We start from the raw sequence: 18965 nt of genomic DNA, 5'->3' as shown, positions 1-18965 counted from the left end.
GAGAGTTTAGGGAATGTATGAAAGAGGCACTGTAAGAGATGGAATTTTTTTTTGAAATGAATAGATTTGGTGAGCAAGTCGAAAGCATCCTTTTATAGAAGAAGAAGAAAAAGGTGTTATAGTATACGACAGAATACAGTTCTTCAGGGGACAGTTTAAACATTTTTTAACAACGTGATCACGTGATCACGAACAACGTGGTCGAAGAACGAACGAACAAATAAGAACGAACAAACGGATAAGAACAGAGAAGGAAATTTTTTTTTTTTTTTTTTTTTTTTTGAGTTGAGATTTCAAAACAAGGAAGTATGGGGTGAAAAGACCGGGAAAAACAGAGACCGAAAGTAATTGCAGCGCAATCGAAGAACCGCTGAGACAAAAACAAAGCCTCAAGCCAAGGTCGGACATGGTAGCCTACTACACTAGGCCTCAGAATACGTGACACTAACTAACCGACGATTCTGTACACAGGTATGAAAAACCAACACCGAGAATCCTATTAAAGACACACCAAATAGGTATACACACCAAAAGAAAGATACAGTTTCGACAAAAACACAATTGTGAAAAATTACTTAACTTCGAAAGTGTGCGCGCATGGACAGCTTTGAAGAGACGTGACCTCCAATCTTGCGCATGCGCCAATAAGCGATAATAACAAGGACGTTATTATCAAGGATAATAGGATAATAACAAGGACAGTGCACCGATAAGCGATAATAACAAGGACGTTATTATCAGTGCACTGCTTCGGTTACATTTCTACAAGTAAGAACTGGAAGTATGTCGTTGAGGTAGTAGTCTGACAAGATGGTGTCGAGGTAGCTCACTTACTTGCCTCTAAGCTGCCTCGTCTGGGTTTCATTCTCGACCAGACTATAAAATCTCCGATTGGAGCTTTGCACATGGGGCAATGCATCAATAAGGGTATCAAGTGTATTGTACGTCAGACAGACAATCTGGTGACCCAACTGCTAGCAATAGTTAGCAGACGGTGTTGACGGCACCCTCGACTTCTTCTTTAAAGGCCATCATTATTCCCACGTTCTTATGGGGTTGGTGGGGGAAGCTTAATCAAAGTTTTTTCACTGACGAGCTGGCCAGGCGTGACATTCGACTAAGGTTAGGGCAGGAATTTGGCCAAAGTGGTGATGATAACTCGTCTACTCCTCCTGAAGGACACGGCAGGATCTTTAACGTCCACCAATCTATGTCGGCAGACAGCTCGCCCAGTTTAATGTCAATCTGAGGTGGTACACACATTGATGGAATCACTGCTTGTGAAACACCAGGATGACAGTTTATATCTAGGTCGAGATTTGAACTCAGGCTAGACAGATTATAGGTGAGTGTGCCTACTTCTAGGGAATCTAGGCCATCCTGCCAGCATTGCTGATTCCCTCAACAAATTCCAGAGAATCCTACCCTTACCTACAAGGTGCACTGCGTAGGTGGTTTCGCCACGCTCCCTCACAATGATAGTCCCAGCAACCACATGTTGCATGTGAGAGAAGAGATTACAGTTCTGCTCACTCCATGTGCCCCTCTTCCAACCCCTGAACTAACTTCCTGAAAGTATGCTGCATTCCTAAGTTTAAAAAGTTTGTCATTCATTTGGCCAGGAATTTCAACAATGTACCAGGATGTTGTTTGTCAATTGAAGTTTGTACATAGTCTTATTTATATCAACAAAACTAATGTTTCATGTTCACACCTTCTTACAACTTGATTCTTACACATTCTGCTTGCACTGGCCACCCTTATTTTTTATTTTCCTGCTAACCAATCTCTTTTTCCTTGTTAATCTTCAAGTGTTCATGTCAATTGAATTCCAATTCTGCTATTTCAGAAGCTATCAAATTAATTTCAAGTCCTAATAGCATTCGAATTCTATTAACTGGAACTGGATAGAATGTGTTTACATGATTGTCAAAGGTTATGGTGGCAATTCATTTGCATTGCTAGGCTAGGCTAGGGGAGAAACAGCATTTGGTCCCCAGAAACAGCATTTGGTCCCCAGAAACAGCATTTGGTCCCCAGAAACAGCATTTGGTCCCCAGAAACAGCATTTGGTCCCCAGAAACAGCATTTGGTCCCCAGAAACAGCATTTGGTCCCCAGAAACAGCATTTGGTCCCCAGAAACAGCATTTGGTCCCCAGAAACAGCATTTGGTCCCCAGAAACAACATTTGGTCCCCAGAAACAGCATTTGGTCCCCAGAAACAGCATTTGGTCCCCAGAAACAGCATTTGGTCCCCAGAAACAGCATTTGGTCCCCAGAAACAGCATTTGGTCCCCAGAAACAGCATTTAGTCCCCAGAAACAGCATTTGGTCCCCAGAAACAGCATTTGGTCCCCAGAAACAGCATTTGGTCCCCAGAAACAGCATTTGGTCCCCAGAAACAGCATTTGGTCCCCAGAAACAGCATTTGGTCCCCAGAATGACCATCCCCAGAAATAGAAAGTAGTTTTTCCAAAGTCGCAGGGCTTTTATTCAAATTTATCACAACAGAGCCAACTGTGCTGTGTGCTCAGCTTCCCACGTAATCAAAGCTTCTTCTCTCTGTCTTCCATTCAAAGAATAAACTCCGTCTCTCTGTGCTCTTTTAAATTCCCATATCACCCCCAACAAACGGCTTAAGCATGCAAATCATTGAAACCTGACATTAGTTAATAAAAAAAGTTTTGCACCATGGGATTCTAGTTTTGACAACAGCTCGTAAACCACTGGCAACGCGGACTATTAAATTACATTTTTCATCTGTCTGCACCACCCATGGCCATGAAATGAACCCCTTCTCCCTTTCCCCATCTCAAAAAGGTTCCAGGAATGAGATACAATATTCCAAGACACATCATCTTTATTTAATTTTCAATATGGCATCCCTTGACCTCTATGCCACTAAATATATACATTTTCAGATTGCTCCCTCAGATACATCTTAGTTGCTTTGTCCAGGTTCTCTTTGTCGGTTAAAGGGTGGCCATGCAAGAGGGACTTCAAACGACAAAACAGATCATAACCACAAGGGGCCATGTTCGAGCTGTACAAGGGATGCTCCAAATTTCTTAAGCCGCAGTCACAAATGATGGTCTGCGGAGACACGGGCCTTGTGCACAGATGCATAAAGGAAGAGCACTCCTTCAGTGTTTGGTGGTTTGGCCTTGATGGCCTGCTGAATTTTTTGCAGGAGGCCTAGCATAATATTCCCCTGTGATTGTAGTTTTGCAAGGCATACAGTCAATCAGTGGGATTCCTTTGGCATCCCAGAAAATTGAGGCAATGATTTTGCTGGTTGAGGGTTAGGTGAGCAATTTTGTGTTTTGTAGTGATCCCTTGTGCTTCCATTGCATGGATTTCAATTTGGTTTGAGGATTCCAGTGATGAAGCCAAGTTTTATCACAAGTTGTCAGCCTAGGGATAAAATAGGGCATATCTGCATGGAACATTTTGAGCAGCTCAGGGCATGACACCAGCTATTGCTTTTGTTCATTAGTGCTGAGGTCGAACATTTCAAATGCCCCTCACAATTCAAGTTGAAATTATATTTTGCATTTCAGATAATCATCATCTGGAGGTCAGTATTGGGTGTGGGTTGGGGATCAGTGATCAAGGCTTAGTATTTGACACATTCATGGAAGATGCCTTTAAAGTGGTCAAATTTTATATTGATCGAATAATGAACTTATGTCGTTGTTATTACTATATTTGGACAATTGCAGAGGATTCTCTGGCAGTGCGGTGTTAAATCATGATATTTGGAAAAGAGTATTTTCTTACCAATTATAACTTTCGAAAATGGAATGTTGGCATGTCCTCATTCGTTGTACATTTTGAGCGCCCCTCATGGATTACTTAAATCATTGTTTTTCTAAGCTTTTGGAACTCCCTTCCTCGACATTTGCATCTAAATTGGTTTTAAGGAAAATACAGATCAAAACTCCATCACCTCCTTGGAGACTTGCAGGTCCGCAACAGTGACCATGACCCGGGAAGTGCTGCCATCCTCTCCTTTCTCCGCTTCGGCCTTCTCCTCTTGTGGTCCAGGGCTGGCGCCTACTGCACCAACTGCCTCGGCGTTGGATACAGCCCCCTCTGTGAAGGTCACTGATCGCTTTTGCTCGACAGATGCCGCCACGCTGTTCCGGCGGGAGGAGGATGATGGAGAAGTTGGCGGGGAGCCAGATGCATGGCCCTTGGGTTGGAAGCTGCGTCGTTGTATGGTGGACAAACGGGCGGCGTGATGAGAGCTCTGCTCCTGACGTCGTGGATCACGTGACAGTAGGTATCTGCGTGGCTGAATGGCAGGTCAATGTTTTACTCACTGTGCGAATGAAAAAATGCCAGTATGAGGACAGGTGAAACAAAAAAGTTTTGGTCACAATGAAAAACTGTAAGTTGGGAAATAATTATGAACACATTCCTGGAATTTTGTGCATTTTTCTCAACATAGCTAAGTTTTTTGATTAAAGTCATAAGCTCGAAAGCATGTGAAAATGCAAAACCCATCCACATCCGTTTGTATTCAGTCGTCTTCTTCTTCTTCTGTATCCTCAAAATAACGAAAACAGTTGGAAAAAAAATACAAAATGAAAATTGATGATTTTATGCAGCCTTGACCTTTGAGCTTCAGATCAATAAAAAAAAAATCAGCTTCTAGCTTTTGATTGGTGAATCAATTCTGTGACCTGATATGTAAATTCCTGAAATTTCAGGTCAATTGGGTGAAAATTGGTGATTTTACACGACGGTGAACTTTGACCTTTTGATCAAAAAAAAAACAATCGGCTTGTTCATTTTGATTGATGAACCAATTCAGTGGCCCCAATATGCAAATTCTTAAAATTTCAGGTCAATCGGATGAAAATTGACGACTTATGTGATGCTGACCTTTGACCTTTTGACCAAATTATTGATTTGCCTTCTCCGTATTCTCATAAGAAAGCTTTGTTGAAAATTTTATGACAAAACTCAAATGGTAAATTGAAATTTCAGGTCAATTGGATGAAAATTTATGATTTTACATGACGCTGACCTTTGACCTTTTGACAAAATTATTAATTTGCCTTCACCGTATTATCAAAATAATGGTTCGGTGAAAATTTGATCCATGACAATAGTTCAAATGGTAAAAAGGTTATGGCCCGGACAGACACACACAAACACACAGACACACAGACACACAAACACACACACACACACACACACACACACACACACACAAACACACACACACACACACACACACAGAAGTGATTACAAAACCCCGTCTTCTGCTATGCAGGGGATTGGTTAAAAAGACATCATTCCACCCAAATGGAAACATTAACACAAGAGCTCATGCACTTTATCCGTAATGGCTCCCCAATTCAACAAATGGTAAAATAAATAACTCAAGAGTTAAGGTCAATTACTTTATTTATTCACTTCGCATTTATTCATATTTATTCTATCATCACTGTCATTTTAATGATTGCCTACTAGTTAAATAAAGATATCATCTGAGGCCTGATGGTGCTGGCACAGCTCCATCCTTAGCACTGCAAGGAAGAACCAAAACAACAGTTTAATGCAAGAATATCAAGTGGAAAATGTAATTAGCAAGTCATGCTCTCTTGCTGGTAGACTGAAGTGCAGGGTTAGTGCAATATCGAAGGTATTCAACAAAGCTCCACCCTGGCAAATGAAATGATGAGTTAGGTTAAATGTCTTCAGAGAACTATATTGATCTGGGGCAAGCGGAGTCCTCGAGGGCTCCACCGGACAGCACAGCTTGGTGATCATGGACTGTTTATTCGTTTTCTAAACTGAAGTTTTTCAATAAATAAAATAAAATAAAATAATTAATAAAAGGTCCAACAAATAGTTCTTTTCCATATGATGTACCTGCTCCCTAAACCAAAGGGAAGGATTTCCACCGCTACCATTGCAACATCACTTCCCATTGTACTGCCATCCCCATCTACCATGCTGCCACTTTTTCCTTTTTTTCTACAGGATTATGACCCATAGTGGAGCTGCAACACAAATCACATACACACACACACACACACACACACACACACACACACACACACACACACACACACACACACACACACACACACACACACACACGACCTGATTTCAGACAAAGAAGGCTTATCTATCTTGTCTCGGAAGTGACGTCATTTTTCTGAGCACTTTTGGTAGCAGAAATGCCGTCTTTTTGGGGTTGCTTTTCTCTCTGTACTCAATGGGGCAATTAAAGGAGGAATTCCCTCTCCATCTAGATGCCACAATATGGAGTTTGTCCATGCTCTATCCTTTAAATGCTGAATTTAAGGCAAGGAAGCAACACACACCATTTTCCAAGTCATTGGTATGACCCAACCAGGGGTGTAATCAAACTACTGACCTCCAAGACTCAGAGTGGACATTCTACCAATTATACCACTGAATCCATTCAACTAAACATGTCAGCCATTATCAAAAAGGATGTATTTAGAATATCCAATAGTGGCCATTTCACCCAATTCCAGGTAGCAAACTTCAGCTTCCAATACAAAAGAGCCAGATATGTGATAACAGCCAGATATGTGATAACAGCCACATATGTGATAACAGCCAGGTATGTGATAACAGCCACTCAGCCAGGTATGTGATAACAGCCAGGTATGTGATAACAGCCAGGTATGTGATAACAGCCAGGTATGTGATAACAGCCAGGTATGTGATAACAGCCAGATATGTGATAACAGCCAGATATGTGATAAAAGCTAGATATGTGATAACAGCTAGATATGTGATAACAGCTAGATATGTGATAACAGCCAGATATGTGATAACAGCAGCCAGATATGTGATAACAGCCAGGTATGTGATAACAGCCAGGTATGTGATAACAGCCAGATATGTGATAACAGCCAGAAATGTGATAACAGCCAGATATGCGATAACAGCCACATATGTGATAACAGCCACATATGTGATAACAGCCACATATGTGATAACAGCCAGATATGTGATAACAGCCAGATATGTGATAACAGCCAGATATGTGATAACGGCCAGGTATGTGATAACGGCCAGGTATGTGATAACAGCCAGATATGTGATAACAGCCAGATATGTGATAATGGCCAGGTATGTGATAACGGCCAGGTATGTGATAACAGCCAGATATGTGATAACAGCCAGATATGTGATAACAGCCAGATATGTGATAACAGCCAGATATGTGATAACAGCCAGGAATGTGATAACAGCCAGATATGCGATAACAGCCAGATATGTGATAACAGCCACATATGTGATAACAGCCAGATATGTGATAACAGCCATATATGTGATAACAGCCAGATATGTGATAAAAGCAGCCAGATATGTGATAACAGCCAGGTATGTGATAACAGCCAGGTATGTGATAACAGCCAGATATGTGATAACAGCTAGATATGCGATAACAGCCAGATATGTGATAACAGCCAGATATGTGATAACAGCCAGATATGTGATAACGGCCAGATATGTGATAACGGCCAGGTATGTGATAACGGCCAGGTATGTGATAACAGCCAGATATGTGATAACAGCCAGATATGTGATAACAGCCAGATATGTGATAACAGCCAGATATGTGATAACAGCCAGATATGTGATAACAGCCAGGAATGTGATAACAGCCAGATATGCGATAACAGCCAGATATGTGATAACAGCCACATATGTGATAACAGCTAGATATGTGATAACAGCCATATATGTGATAACAGCCAGATATGTGATAACAGCCACATATGTGATAACAGCCAGGTATGTGATAACAGCCAGATATGTGATAACAGCCAGATATGCGATAACAGCCAGATATGTGATAACAGCCAGGTATGTGATAACAGCCAGATATGTGATAACAGCCAGGTATGTGATAACAGCCAGATATGCGATAACAGCCAGATATGCGATAACAGCCATATATGTGATAACAGCCAGGTATGTGATAACAGCCAGGTATGTGATAACAGCCAGATATGTGATAACAGCCAGATATGCGATAACAGCCAGATATGTGATAACAGCCACATATGTGATAACAGCCAGATATGTGATAACAGCCAGATATGCGATAACAGCCAGATATGCGATAACAGCCAGATATGCGATAACAGCCAGATATGTGATAACAGCCAGGTATGCGATAACAGCCAGATATGTGATAACAGCCAGATATGCGATAACAGCCAGATATGCGATAACAGCCAGATATGCGATAACAGCCAGATATGTGATAACAGCCAGGTATGTGATAACAGCCAGATATGTGATAACAGCCAGAGATGTGATAACAGCCAGATATGCGATAACAGCCAGATATGTGATAACAGCCAGATATGTGATAACAGCCAGATGATGGTCTGCGGAGACACGGACCTTGTGCACAGATGCATAAAGGAAGAGCACACCTTCAGTGTTTTGTGGTTTGGCGTTGATGGCCTGCTGAATTTTTTGCAGGATGCCCAGCATAATATTCCCCTGTGATTGTAGTTTTGCAAGGCATACAGTCAATCAGTGGGATTCCTTTGGCATCCCAGAAAATTGAGGCCATGATTTTGCTGGTTGGGGGTTAGGTGAGCAATTTTGTGTTTTGTAGTGATCCCTTGTGCTCCCCAAAAATATACTGCTCAATCTTGCTATTGGGGTAAACCTTTGGAAAAGGACTGATCGGATATATCTTAGGTGTAACTAACTATTAGTCATGAACTGCCAATGATTGTATCAACAAATTGGCCTCAAAAGTTAAATTTTGAGCAAACATTCTCTGCCATGACCTTGCTTGTCCACTCAAACCAGTCGCCCATCTGTAAGGCCTTTAAATTGGAGAACGAATTAAATTCCAAATACACTTTTAGAAACCATATCATTTTACCTTGCTCCTGCAAAGAAAAGAAAACCGTTTTTCCATCAGAAAGCAAAGGTACATGATGACGTCATTGCTCAACACTGGAGGAGCGACGGCCTTTCAGAATTGTGCCTTTCATTCTTTGCTCCACTTGCCCTTGTTGTTGTTCCTGACCAGCCTGATTTTGTGAAGCAAATGCAATTGTCAAGACCCTCACTGATCCACTTCACAAGTGTAAGCAATCTCCCAACATCCATCAAATTGTGCTTGTATTTTCCCCTCAATCTATACAGTTCACCGTTCTATGCTTTGCAGCATATTCTACCTCCCCAACCTTTTTAAGGTGAATGAAACTGATGAACACTTCATTCCAACATTTGATGCTCATTCGTTGTACTCAATAGCTCCTTTGGTCCATCAAGCAGAAGTTAAGTTTCCATGTTCCACATCTCTTGTCAATGACCACCTCTGCCACCGAAGGTGGGCAGAGGTCGCTGTATGTTTTCACCCCTCTCTGTTTGTCTGTGAGCAGAATATCTGAAAAAGTTATGGAGGTGTGTGACAAGGACGAATTGTTTCGATTTTGGTGAAGTCATGTTTTGCCTGTTTTAGATCTGGCAACATTGAGCGTATGACGTCATTAGAGCAGTTGCAAGATGGCGGCTTCCTTAGAAGCATGCGCCAGGGAGGAGCAACGTCATCCGGTTCATGGGAAGTGAGGGTGTGAATCCCAGTGAAATCCATCGCAGAATGAAGATGCAATATGGTGACGCATGTTTATCGCTGTCTATTTGTGAACAAGATATCTCAAAAAGTTGTCGACGGATTCAGACGCAATTTGTCAGAGAAGTAGTGTATTTGACAAAGACAAAATGATTAGACTTTGGTGAAGATCCGGATTCGGATCCGGCTAGTAGAAATTCATTTTAAGTGATTCTTCACCATTGGGAGATAGGGCCAAAAACGATACATAGCAGGATATCTCAAAAAATTGTGGACGGATTTGGACGAATCTTGGTGGAACAGTTGTGTGTCTGACAAGGACAAATAGATTATATTTTGGTGAAGATCTGAATATGGATTCGGCTACGAGATTTATTTAATTTTTAAGTGATTCTTCACCATTGGGAGATAGGGCGAAAAGCGATATGTAACATGATAAAAGTTTTTAAAAAACTTATGGACGAGTTATGGCTAAACTTGGTGGATGAGTTGGTTTGGTGACAAGAACAAGCCGAGTAGATTTTGGTTCAGGTCCGAATCCAGATCCGGCCAAGCAGTGGGATACAATATATAAACTGTTCGGTAGAAGTTTGCGCGCTACCGATTGCCGTTTTAGTTTGTACATGTTTTTTGCAGGTATTCCTGACATGTAACCTCCTTCAACTGTAACACTTTATTTTTTATCTCTTACGTTATGAAGAAGAAAATTCATTTGGAAAAATTGTTTTCTACTTAATTCTTAATTCATCTAAATGTGGCATTATCAGTAGGGGTGAATACTTTTGCAGGCCACTGTGGGGCCAAAAACGACATATAGCATGATATTTCAAAAATTTGTGGATGGGCTATGGCAAAAAGTTGTGGATGGGTCTGGCACCCCGCCCTGCTCACCAAACTCTCCTCCTATGGTATCCATGGAAATCTCCACTCATGGCTTGCGGACATCCTCTCCGGTCGCAGTCAACGTGTGGCCCTGAATGGATTTCTCTCATCTCCCCTTCCTGTTCAGGCTGGAGTTCCCCAAAGCAGTGTTCTGGGCCCTGTGCTTTTTCTGGTCTTCATCAATGATCTCTCTGACTCTCTGGAAAATCCTCTCTACCGCTTTGCTGATGACTCCAATCGCTGCTGCTCCATTCCTCATCCATCAGATCGGCAGGCGTCTTCACTCTCTGCAGACCTGGACAATATCACAAACTTGTCAAACAAGTGGAACATGTCTTTCAATCCTGACAAATCTCACACTCTCACTTTGTCTCTCCATAAAGACTGTGTCGACAACCCTCCCATCTACTTTCTCAACAATCCTCTCGAAGAAGTTCTGTCACTCAAGCTTTTGGGTGTCACTATCTGCCATGATCTTCCCTGGGAAAACCACATTTCCAAGCTGGCCTCCAAAGCCAGTCACCGACTGGACATCCTCCATCATGCCAAGTTCTTTCTAGGCACTTCTGAGCTCCTCACCACATACAAAGCTTTCATCCGCATCTCATTGGAATACTGCTCTCCCCTCTGTGCCGGTGCTCCTGCCTCACACCTCACTTGGCTTCAGGATGTTGAAACCAAAGCTTTCAGAATCAATGGTATCTCCTGCGATGAAGCTGATTCTGAGGGCCTTTCTTTCTCTCACCGCAGGCAGGTTGGTGGTCTTTCAGTCTTCTACAGACTCCTCTCCGGCCTAGCTCCCCCTGCTCTGTCTGTGCTCTGTCCCCCACATTTTCCTGAAGGACACACAAGATCTGCCAGCAAACCTCGACTGGTGAAACTGCCAAAATCAAGACTCTCTATTCACCTTCACTCTTTCATTCCTCTTTTCTCCCACCTCTGGAACAAACTCCCTCACTCTCTTCAATCCCACTCCTCCCTCCAGGTCTTTAAAACAGCTGTTCACCACCATCTCTTATCTTCCCCCATCCAAAACCTTGATCTTTTCTACCCCCATTAATTCACCCCAAATCCACCTCTTTCAATCTCCAACTTCTTTCCTGAAATTCCTAGTAGTGTTAATTTGTTTAATACCGTGCACCCCTTCCCCCCCAGCCCCCCCACCGGCCCTCTCTCTTCCACAGATCTACCAATGTCCCTGTTCTCTACTGTTTTTGTGCTTGTATGCTTTCCTCTCTCTCCCCCTCTTGTTTCCCACTCCCTTTATTTATTGAATGTTTTATGGGTTTGTGCCTATTCTCATGTGTAATGTGTTAGTTTTAGCTCTTGCATGAGCCTTGACTCTGTATACAAAAAAACCCCCAAAAAAACATGGTGTCTGAGTTTGGTAGGTGACAAGAACAAGCCGATTAGATTTAGACTGTGTGACAAGGACGAATGGTCCGGATGCAGATCTGGCCTATCAATGGGATACAAAAAGGTAAACTGTTCAGCCTGGCCGAGGTATGCGCTCTACCAAGTGCCGTTGTATTTATGTTCTGCTACCTCAATCCATGCATAAAAATGAATGGAGATTTCTCTTTATAACCTAACGTACAAGGATATCTGAGAAAGTGGCATTGAGCTCATGAAGTATAGTTTCACAAATCCAAAAGTTCATTACAGCATTCATCGTCAAAGTGTGGCATGTAAAAAAATTACTGCACTCTGACATTTTATAAAGACCAATTGGTATTAGCAGAACTCCAGAGACGGTCAGGGAGGAACCAAGTGGATTCAAACAAGTCTTCAGAAGCTGTCATTGACGAACACACCTGCTTCAGACCTTTCTTGCGGCCCAATGCTGGCTGCTGCAGCGGAATCTGTTGTCCTGGTTCACTCTGCACACTAGCTACCCTGCAAAACACAAATGGCAAGCTTGCTTATTCATTTATGTGCAGCGATGGGATAAAACAAGATGGAAGCTTAGGGTCGGTCACACAGCAGCAGAACGGATGAGGAAAGTGGAGTATTTGGCAGGAGATTTGGCATCCAGAGACCGAGATAGAACACTCTCAACTGATTGCTGACCCTGCCACTTTCTTCTACGACCGTGTGCCCTCAAACGTTGTATATGGAACACTTCACGTGTCATTCCCATTATTCAAAAAAGAAATCACACTGGAGACAGAGGCAAAGATGACCTAGAGGTAATCGTGCAACAAATTCACAGCAATTCTCATTTCGAAATCTCAACCTTACTGTTTAAATTGCTTTAGCTCGAGGAGGTATGTTCTGCATGGTTTGTTGACAAAATGGAAGCCAAACAAAACGACAGTGTTTAAAACAAACTGCCCAAATCAACATGCGCTGCGGCTAAACACAATTAGTATATTCATTCGTGTATTCAGTTTCATTTCTGTTCCATTTTGTCTGGGAATTCATGCATACAAGGTGCCAAGGCACTTTAATTTCCATTTTAAGGTTCTTAATGCTCAATGGACTCAGCTATAATTCAATAATTAAATAAATACAGGAAAATTTCATAAATTGGACTAAATAAACATTTTATGTATGTTATGACCAATAATATCCAGGGATTTGATCACAGTTCAAATTTAGAATTTGTCAAGTGCATTAGCCATTGCTTGAGTCTTCGTTGAATGCGGCTGCGGCCTCAACTCTTTAACAAGGAACAGTCGGTTCTACACCATTTCTGAAGATTCATGCTTCATTATGCGATACTGCTTTCACAGCAAAAGGATGACAGTTTTTAATTACCCCCGAGTCCATTAATAATCAAACCAAGACTAAAGGAAGAGAACTTTGTGGCAATCATGCCACCAACTGAACCTTTTTGCAACCACGGGTCTTTATTCGATTTGTCATCAATTCTATAAATGATTCATTATTACATCACTGGTGGTGGAAGCTTTTACAATTCATCTTATATGATTGAAAAGGTGCGCATGTTAGAGGGGGTAAAGATTGAAACAAAGAAGTTAGAAAAATCAAGAAATATTGAGAATAAGGGTGAAAATGTAATGAAGACACTCGTACCTTGCTAGATCACTGCCCGCAGACATGCCAGTGGACTGCTCTAGTACATTTGGTTCACTGTGGAGTTATAAAATATGTTAAACAGAAAGTATTGCTCAAGAGGAAGCTAGAAAGGTAGAAATGCTTAAAACATTTGAACATGTGTATAAGTATACTTTAGGTAGGGCTGGCAGGATGGCCTAGAGGTATGCACACTTGCCTCAAAGCTGTCTAGCCTGGGTTCGAATCCCGGCCCCATGTATAAACTGTCATCCCGGTGTTTCATCAATGCTTGTGCCGTCCCTCGGATGGACGTTAAACTAGGAGTCCCGTCTGACAGCATTCATTGGTGGAAATTTAAGTTCCCAGGGTGGCCTTCACAAAGAGTAGACAAGCTATCGCTGCCACCGACATGATGAACAAATTCCAAATCCTGCTCTAACCAGCAGAGGGCATGCAGCAGCAGCACAGCTATGTCCTCAGCCAATGATGCTACCCCACAACTTTGTGCTGCATACAAACAAAGAAGTATATTTAAGAGGAATTGCTAATATCTATTTCTAGGAGATTGGTTTCCTGAAAAACAAATTGGAAAAGGGGACATATTTTTCAAAGATTCATGATGAAAAAGCCAAGGTACCAATTATTTACATCGTTTATAAATATTCTGAAATACAAACTGATGTTGTGAGGACACACAGGTATCAGATTAAAATCAGATATGATGCCGAATGACACCTACCTATGACTTGGCAGGATCGTGTAAGAGTGTGAGGGTGCATGCGATGTTGGCAAGCAAGTCACATGGCTGCTAAGTCGACGGTGAGTGCTGCACTTCGCTGCATCATCTTCATGCACACTCACCATACTGGGCATGCTCACGCTGGGTCGGTCCACGCAAGGCAGGCTTACCGAGTGGCCTGCGTAATGGACAATGGGACAGGGAAATTGCACAATTATGGACGAAATGGAAAGCAGAAGTGCTGGTGGTGCAAAACAATAAGGTTTTGCTGAGAATTTTCCCTGAAAAAAAAAGTTCTATAGAAATCCATTCGAAAATTTCTACAGACGTTCTATAGAACCTGTCTATTGAAATTATAAAGTACTTTAGGACAAAGGCCTATAGAACTGTTCCATAGACATTTCCCATAGAAATTAAAGAAATAGAATTGATAGTAAAAGTCGATAGTTTCTATATAATTTAGTCCTAAAGTACTATAGAATTTCCACAGACAAGTTCTTTCAAACATCTACTGCATATAAATTTTCTAAAGGATTTCTATGAAACAATTCTATAGAATTTGGTCCTAAGTTCTTTAGGACTAAAATCCATAGTACTGTTCTATAGAAATCCTTCATAAAATTTCTATAGATGTTCTATAGAATCCGTCTATGGAAATTCTAATATACTTTAGTACCAATTCTATAGAATTGTTCCATAGAAATCCTTCATAAAATTTCTCCAGATGTTCTATAGAACCTGTCTATGGAAATTCTATGGTACTTTAGGACCAAATTCTATAGAATTGTTCCATAGAAATCCTTTCGAAAATTGATATGGATGTTCTGTAGAATCCATCTATAGAAATTATTTAGTAGTATAGAATTTCCATAGACAAGTTCTATAGAGCATCAATAGAAATTGTATATCGAATTTCTATGGACCAATTCTATATCATTTGGTCCTAAAGTACCATAGAATTTGGTCCTAAAGTACTATAGAATTTGGTCCTAAAGTACTATAGACTTTGGTCCTAATGTACTATAGAATTTGGTCCTAAAGTACTATAGAATTTGGTCCTAAAGTACTATAGAATTTGGTCCTAAAGTACTATCGAATTTGGTCCTAAAGTACTATAGAATTTGGTCCTAAAGTACTATAGAATTTGGTCCGAAAGTACTATCGAATTTGGTCCTAAAGTACTATAGAATTTCCACAGACAGGTTCTGTAGAACATCTATATAAATTGTATGTCGAATTTCTATGGAACAGTTCTATAGAATTTGGTCCTAAAGTACTATAGAATTTCCATAGACAGGTTCTGTAGAACATCTATATAAATTGTATATCGAATTTCTATGGAACAGTTCTATAGAATTTGGTCCTAAAGTACTATAGAATTTGGTCCTAAAGTACTATAGAATTTGGTCCTAAAGTACTATAGAATTTGGTCCTAAAGTACTATAGAATTTGGTCCTAAAGTACTATCGAATTTGGTCCTAAAGTACTATAGAATTTGGTCCTAAAGTACTATCGAATTTGGTCCTAAAGTACTATAGAATTTCCATAGACAGGTTCTGTAGAACATCTACATAAATTGTGTATCGAATTTCTATGGAACAATAATTCTATATTATTTGGTCCTAAAGTACTGTAGAATTTGGTCCCAAAGTACTGTAGAATTTGGTCCTTAAGTACTGTAGAATTTGGTCCTAAAGTACTATAGAATTTAGTCCTAAAGTACTATAGAATTTGGTCCTAAAGTACTATCGAATTTGGTCCTAAAGTACTATAGAATTTCCATAGACAGGTTCTGTAGAACATCTATATAAATTGTATATCGAATTTCTATGGAACAGTTCTATAGAATTTGGTCCTAAAGTACTATAGAATTTGGTCCTAAAGTACTGTAGAATTTGGTCCTAAAGTACTATAGAATTTGGTCCTAAAGTACAATCGAATTTGGTCCTAAAGTACTATAGAATTTGGTCCTAAAGTACTATAGAATTTGGTCCTAAAGTACAATCGAATTTGGTCCTAAAGTACTATAGAATTTGGTCCTAAAGTACGATCGAATTTGGTCGTAAAGTACTATAGAATTTCCATAGACAGGTTCTGTAGAACATCTATATAAATTTTATATAGAATTTCTCTGGAACAGTTCTATAGAATTTGGTCCTAAAGTACTATATAAATTTTATATAGACAGGTTAAATATAGCATCTGAAGAATTCTAGAGAACACTCATTCTCTGCAGAGATATACAGACATTTCAATGGAACTTCCTTTGAACGTCTAACAAATTCTATGGAACAACCGACCTCTCCTCAGAGTTCTATAGAATTCATTAGGTTCCATAAAAATTATATTGAGTTCTTTAGAACTTCTACAGAACATTTTTTGAAGGGTTATTCAAGTGTTCTGAGTGTGTTGTCACTGTCAGAGAGTGCCAATATAGTTGTAGTGTACTGCTGGTGCTGTGGGAATGTACAAATGTTTTGGTTGCACCATCAGAGTGTGCTGATATAGTTGGAGAGACATACAATGTCCAACCAAATGCATATCTACTTCCCACCCACACACCACCCTCAACCCCAACCTACTCCCTCATTACTGTCATGCATGCACCCATGCTGTTACTCTCTTCACTTCCACATAAGAGCGCACTCTCACCATCCATATGGTGTATTGTGTCCTGCGAGGTTTGCAGAGAGAGGTCGCTCTCACGCTGCCACACAGAACCCGTGTCTGCGCTTGAGCGAGCAGTGGCTGTGAGGCTCGTCCGAAATACCGATGTACTTGTTGCCATAGTGCCAATAGATGGCTTTCCTTGATAGGCTGTGCCACAAAAAAACAACAACATGTACCGACACAGATAAAAAAAGCATTCTATTTTCATAATGATCAACATTTTTTATCAATACATTTAACTTCCCAGATTTCATATTCTTGTAGAAAATGACACTAGTACTTTTTGATACCTCATAGTAATACATGGGATTCCAACATACTAGATCATACTCTGTACCAGATCAATTTGCCAGAATGTTTCTGCAACATGTGTAATGTCCACAATGTGACGCGGGAAGAATTAAGCAAGACACAGGATGGTGGTTGATACTTGCTGTATTCGAATATGCAGGTAATGAAAGAACCCCCTGTCTGACCAGGGTACAGAGGAAAATGAGAATGTTGGTCGATCTGTCCGAATCTCACGTCAGCAAACAATTAAATCTCCAGTTTTTCAGACGATGATCAATCCATGCGCCCAACAACGAAATGGCGGCAGCGTTTCGAACATGCCGGATGTGACGTATGAGAGAAGGCACATGGGAGCAGGCTAAATCTGTTTCAACCAGGATGTGACGTATGCCACGAAAAGTGCATGCTCAAAATTAATCACTTACACACTCCCCTGCTGCTTGGTTGGTGCCCCGCCAACAAAACTTACAATACAAGTTGTATTTATCGGTACAATCAAACAAGATTCCCCTGCAGTAAGAGTTACTTAATTCTTAGACAACATCTGCATTAACAGGAGTTGGGTTTGGCTAACATTCACAAGAATTTTCGGATCGACTGACTGAGCACAGTGTAACTTGTTACGGATTCGTCACTTCCGTCGTTGTGGTTTTCATCCACTGTAAGCATTTTTGGTTCCATGTACTGTTATTGTTATCGTTTCAGTGAAATGGAGATGACTGTTTGCAAAAGGTAAAAAAAATTAATGTTTTAAAAGAAACCGGAAACCGGATCGAGAGAAAAACGGATGAAGAAGAGGAGGAAGAAGAAGCGGAGCAAGTGAGGTCGAGAAGAAGCCAAGTTGCTTTGAGGTCTTGAGCAAACGCTGGCGAACGGGGGTCACGAGCGAACTTTGGGTTTCCTGGGAAAGGGATTCCTGTGACAGAGTGGTTATCGCTGTGACAGATAAACCTGCGTGACAGGTTTTGCGGTTGATTCCGAAGAGAATCGTTGGAGTGCAGGTAACGCCTCCAGAACGGGCCCGTCGGCCATTTTGCCTCGCTCCCGATTTCGCATCTCTCCAGGCTTTTCACCTCGCTTCAGCCATTTCACCGCACCCAGTCGTTAACCTGGTTTGCATGTGTAATATGGATTTTGAGTGGGAATTTGCGGTTCGCCATTTGGGAGCCGTTGAACGTTCATACCCGAAGGTGTGATTTCCCAGTCGCCTCTTGAGGGCACCATTGCGCATCTTTGGCGGCGTGACTGTCAGCCGAACGGGATTCTGGTCGATACGACATCATTCTTACGATCACCGGAGCGTGGATCGACTTTGGCTTGATGCCGGGACATAAACTTTGGGAATGTTATTTTCGCTCACTTGGAGCACAGTGAGTTATATTGTACGAAACTGATGGTACCATCATGGGAATTATATATTTGTTGTACAATTGATTAATATTGTTCTTGTACTGTTATTCTTGTTTGTTGGTAACAATTGGTGTGGTTTCACCATTGGTCTTTGACACACAGAATAACACATATTTCTGCCGTGACTCCTTTCGGGGCTCGGAGGTACACCGTGACCGGGGTTTGGGGAGGAGCACGTAACAAACTCCTCTGCTAAAACTGATCTAGGCTCATGATAAATGTTACTGTGCTGGCCTGCTGTCGATCTAGTAGTTCTTCTTGGAGCTGGAGCCTGCTCTTCTGTCCCTGGCTCACAACGATCAACGTCTTGCCTGACAGTAGCAGGATCCTCATCCTCTATTGAAGTG

At 41.2% G+C, this 18965-nt stretch overlaps 1 protein-coding gene across 1 annotated transcript in view; it reads right to left on the bottom strand.

The window, feature by feature from the left end:
- The window catches only part of UNC80 (unc-80 subunit of NALCN channel complex), a 502852-nt gene that overhangs the window by 4777 nt on the left and 479110 nt on the right, over positions 1–18965 (bottom strand). The window contains exons 59-63 of the mRNA XM_078779534.1: positions 16900–17064; positions 14248–14425; positions 13527–13583; positions 12302–12383; positions 3951–4298 (exon numbers count right to left, since the gene is read on the bottom strand). Of these exons, the coding sequence (XP_078635660.1) occupies positions 3951–4298; positions 12302–12383; positions 13527–13583; positions 14248–14425; positions 16900–17064 (830 nt within the window). The remainder of the gene's footprint in view (positions 1–3950; positions 4299–12301; positions 12384–13526; positions 13584–14247; positions 14426–16899; positions 17065–18965) is intronic.

This window comes from Myxine glutinosa, chromosome 1 (genome assembly GCF_964187855.1).
Source record: "Myxine glutinosa chromosome 1, kmMyxGlut1.1, whole genome shotgun sequence".
NCBI lineage: Eukaryota > Metazoa > Chordata > Myxini > Myxiniformes > Myxinidae > Myxine > Myxine glutinosa.
Note: the sequence above shows the minus strand (reverse complement) of the source record. Positions and strands in the feature narration are given on the sequence as shown.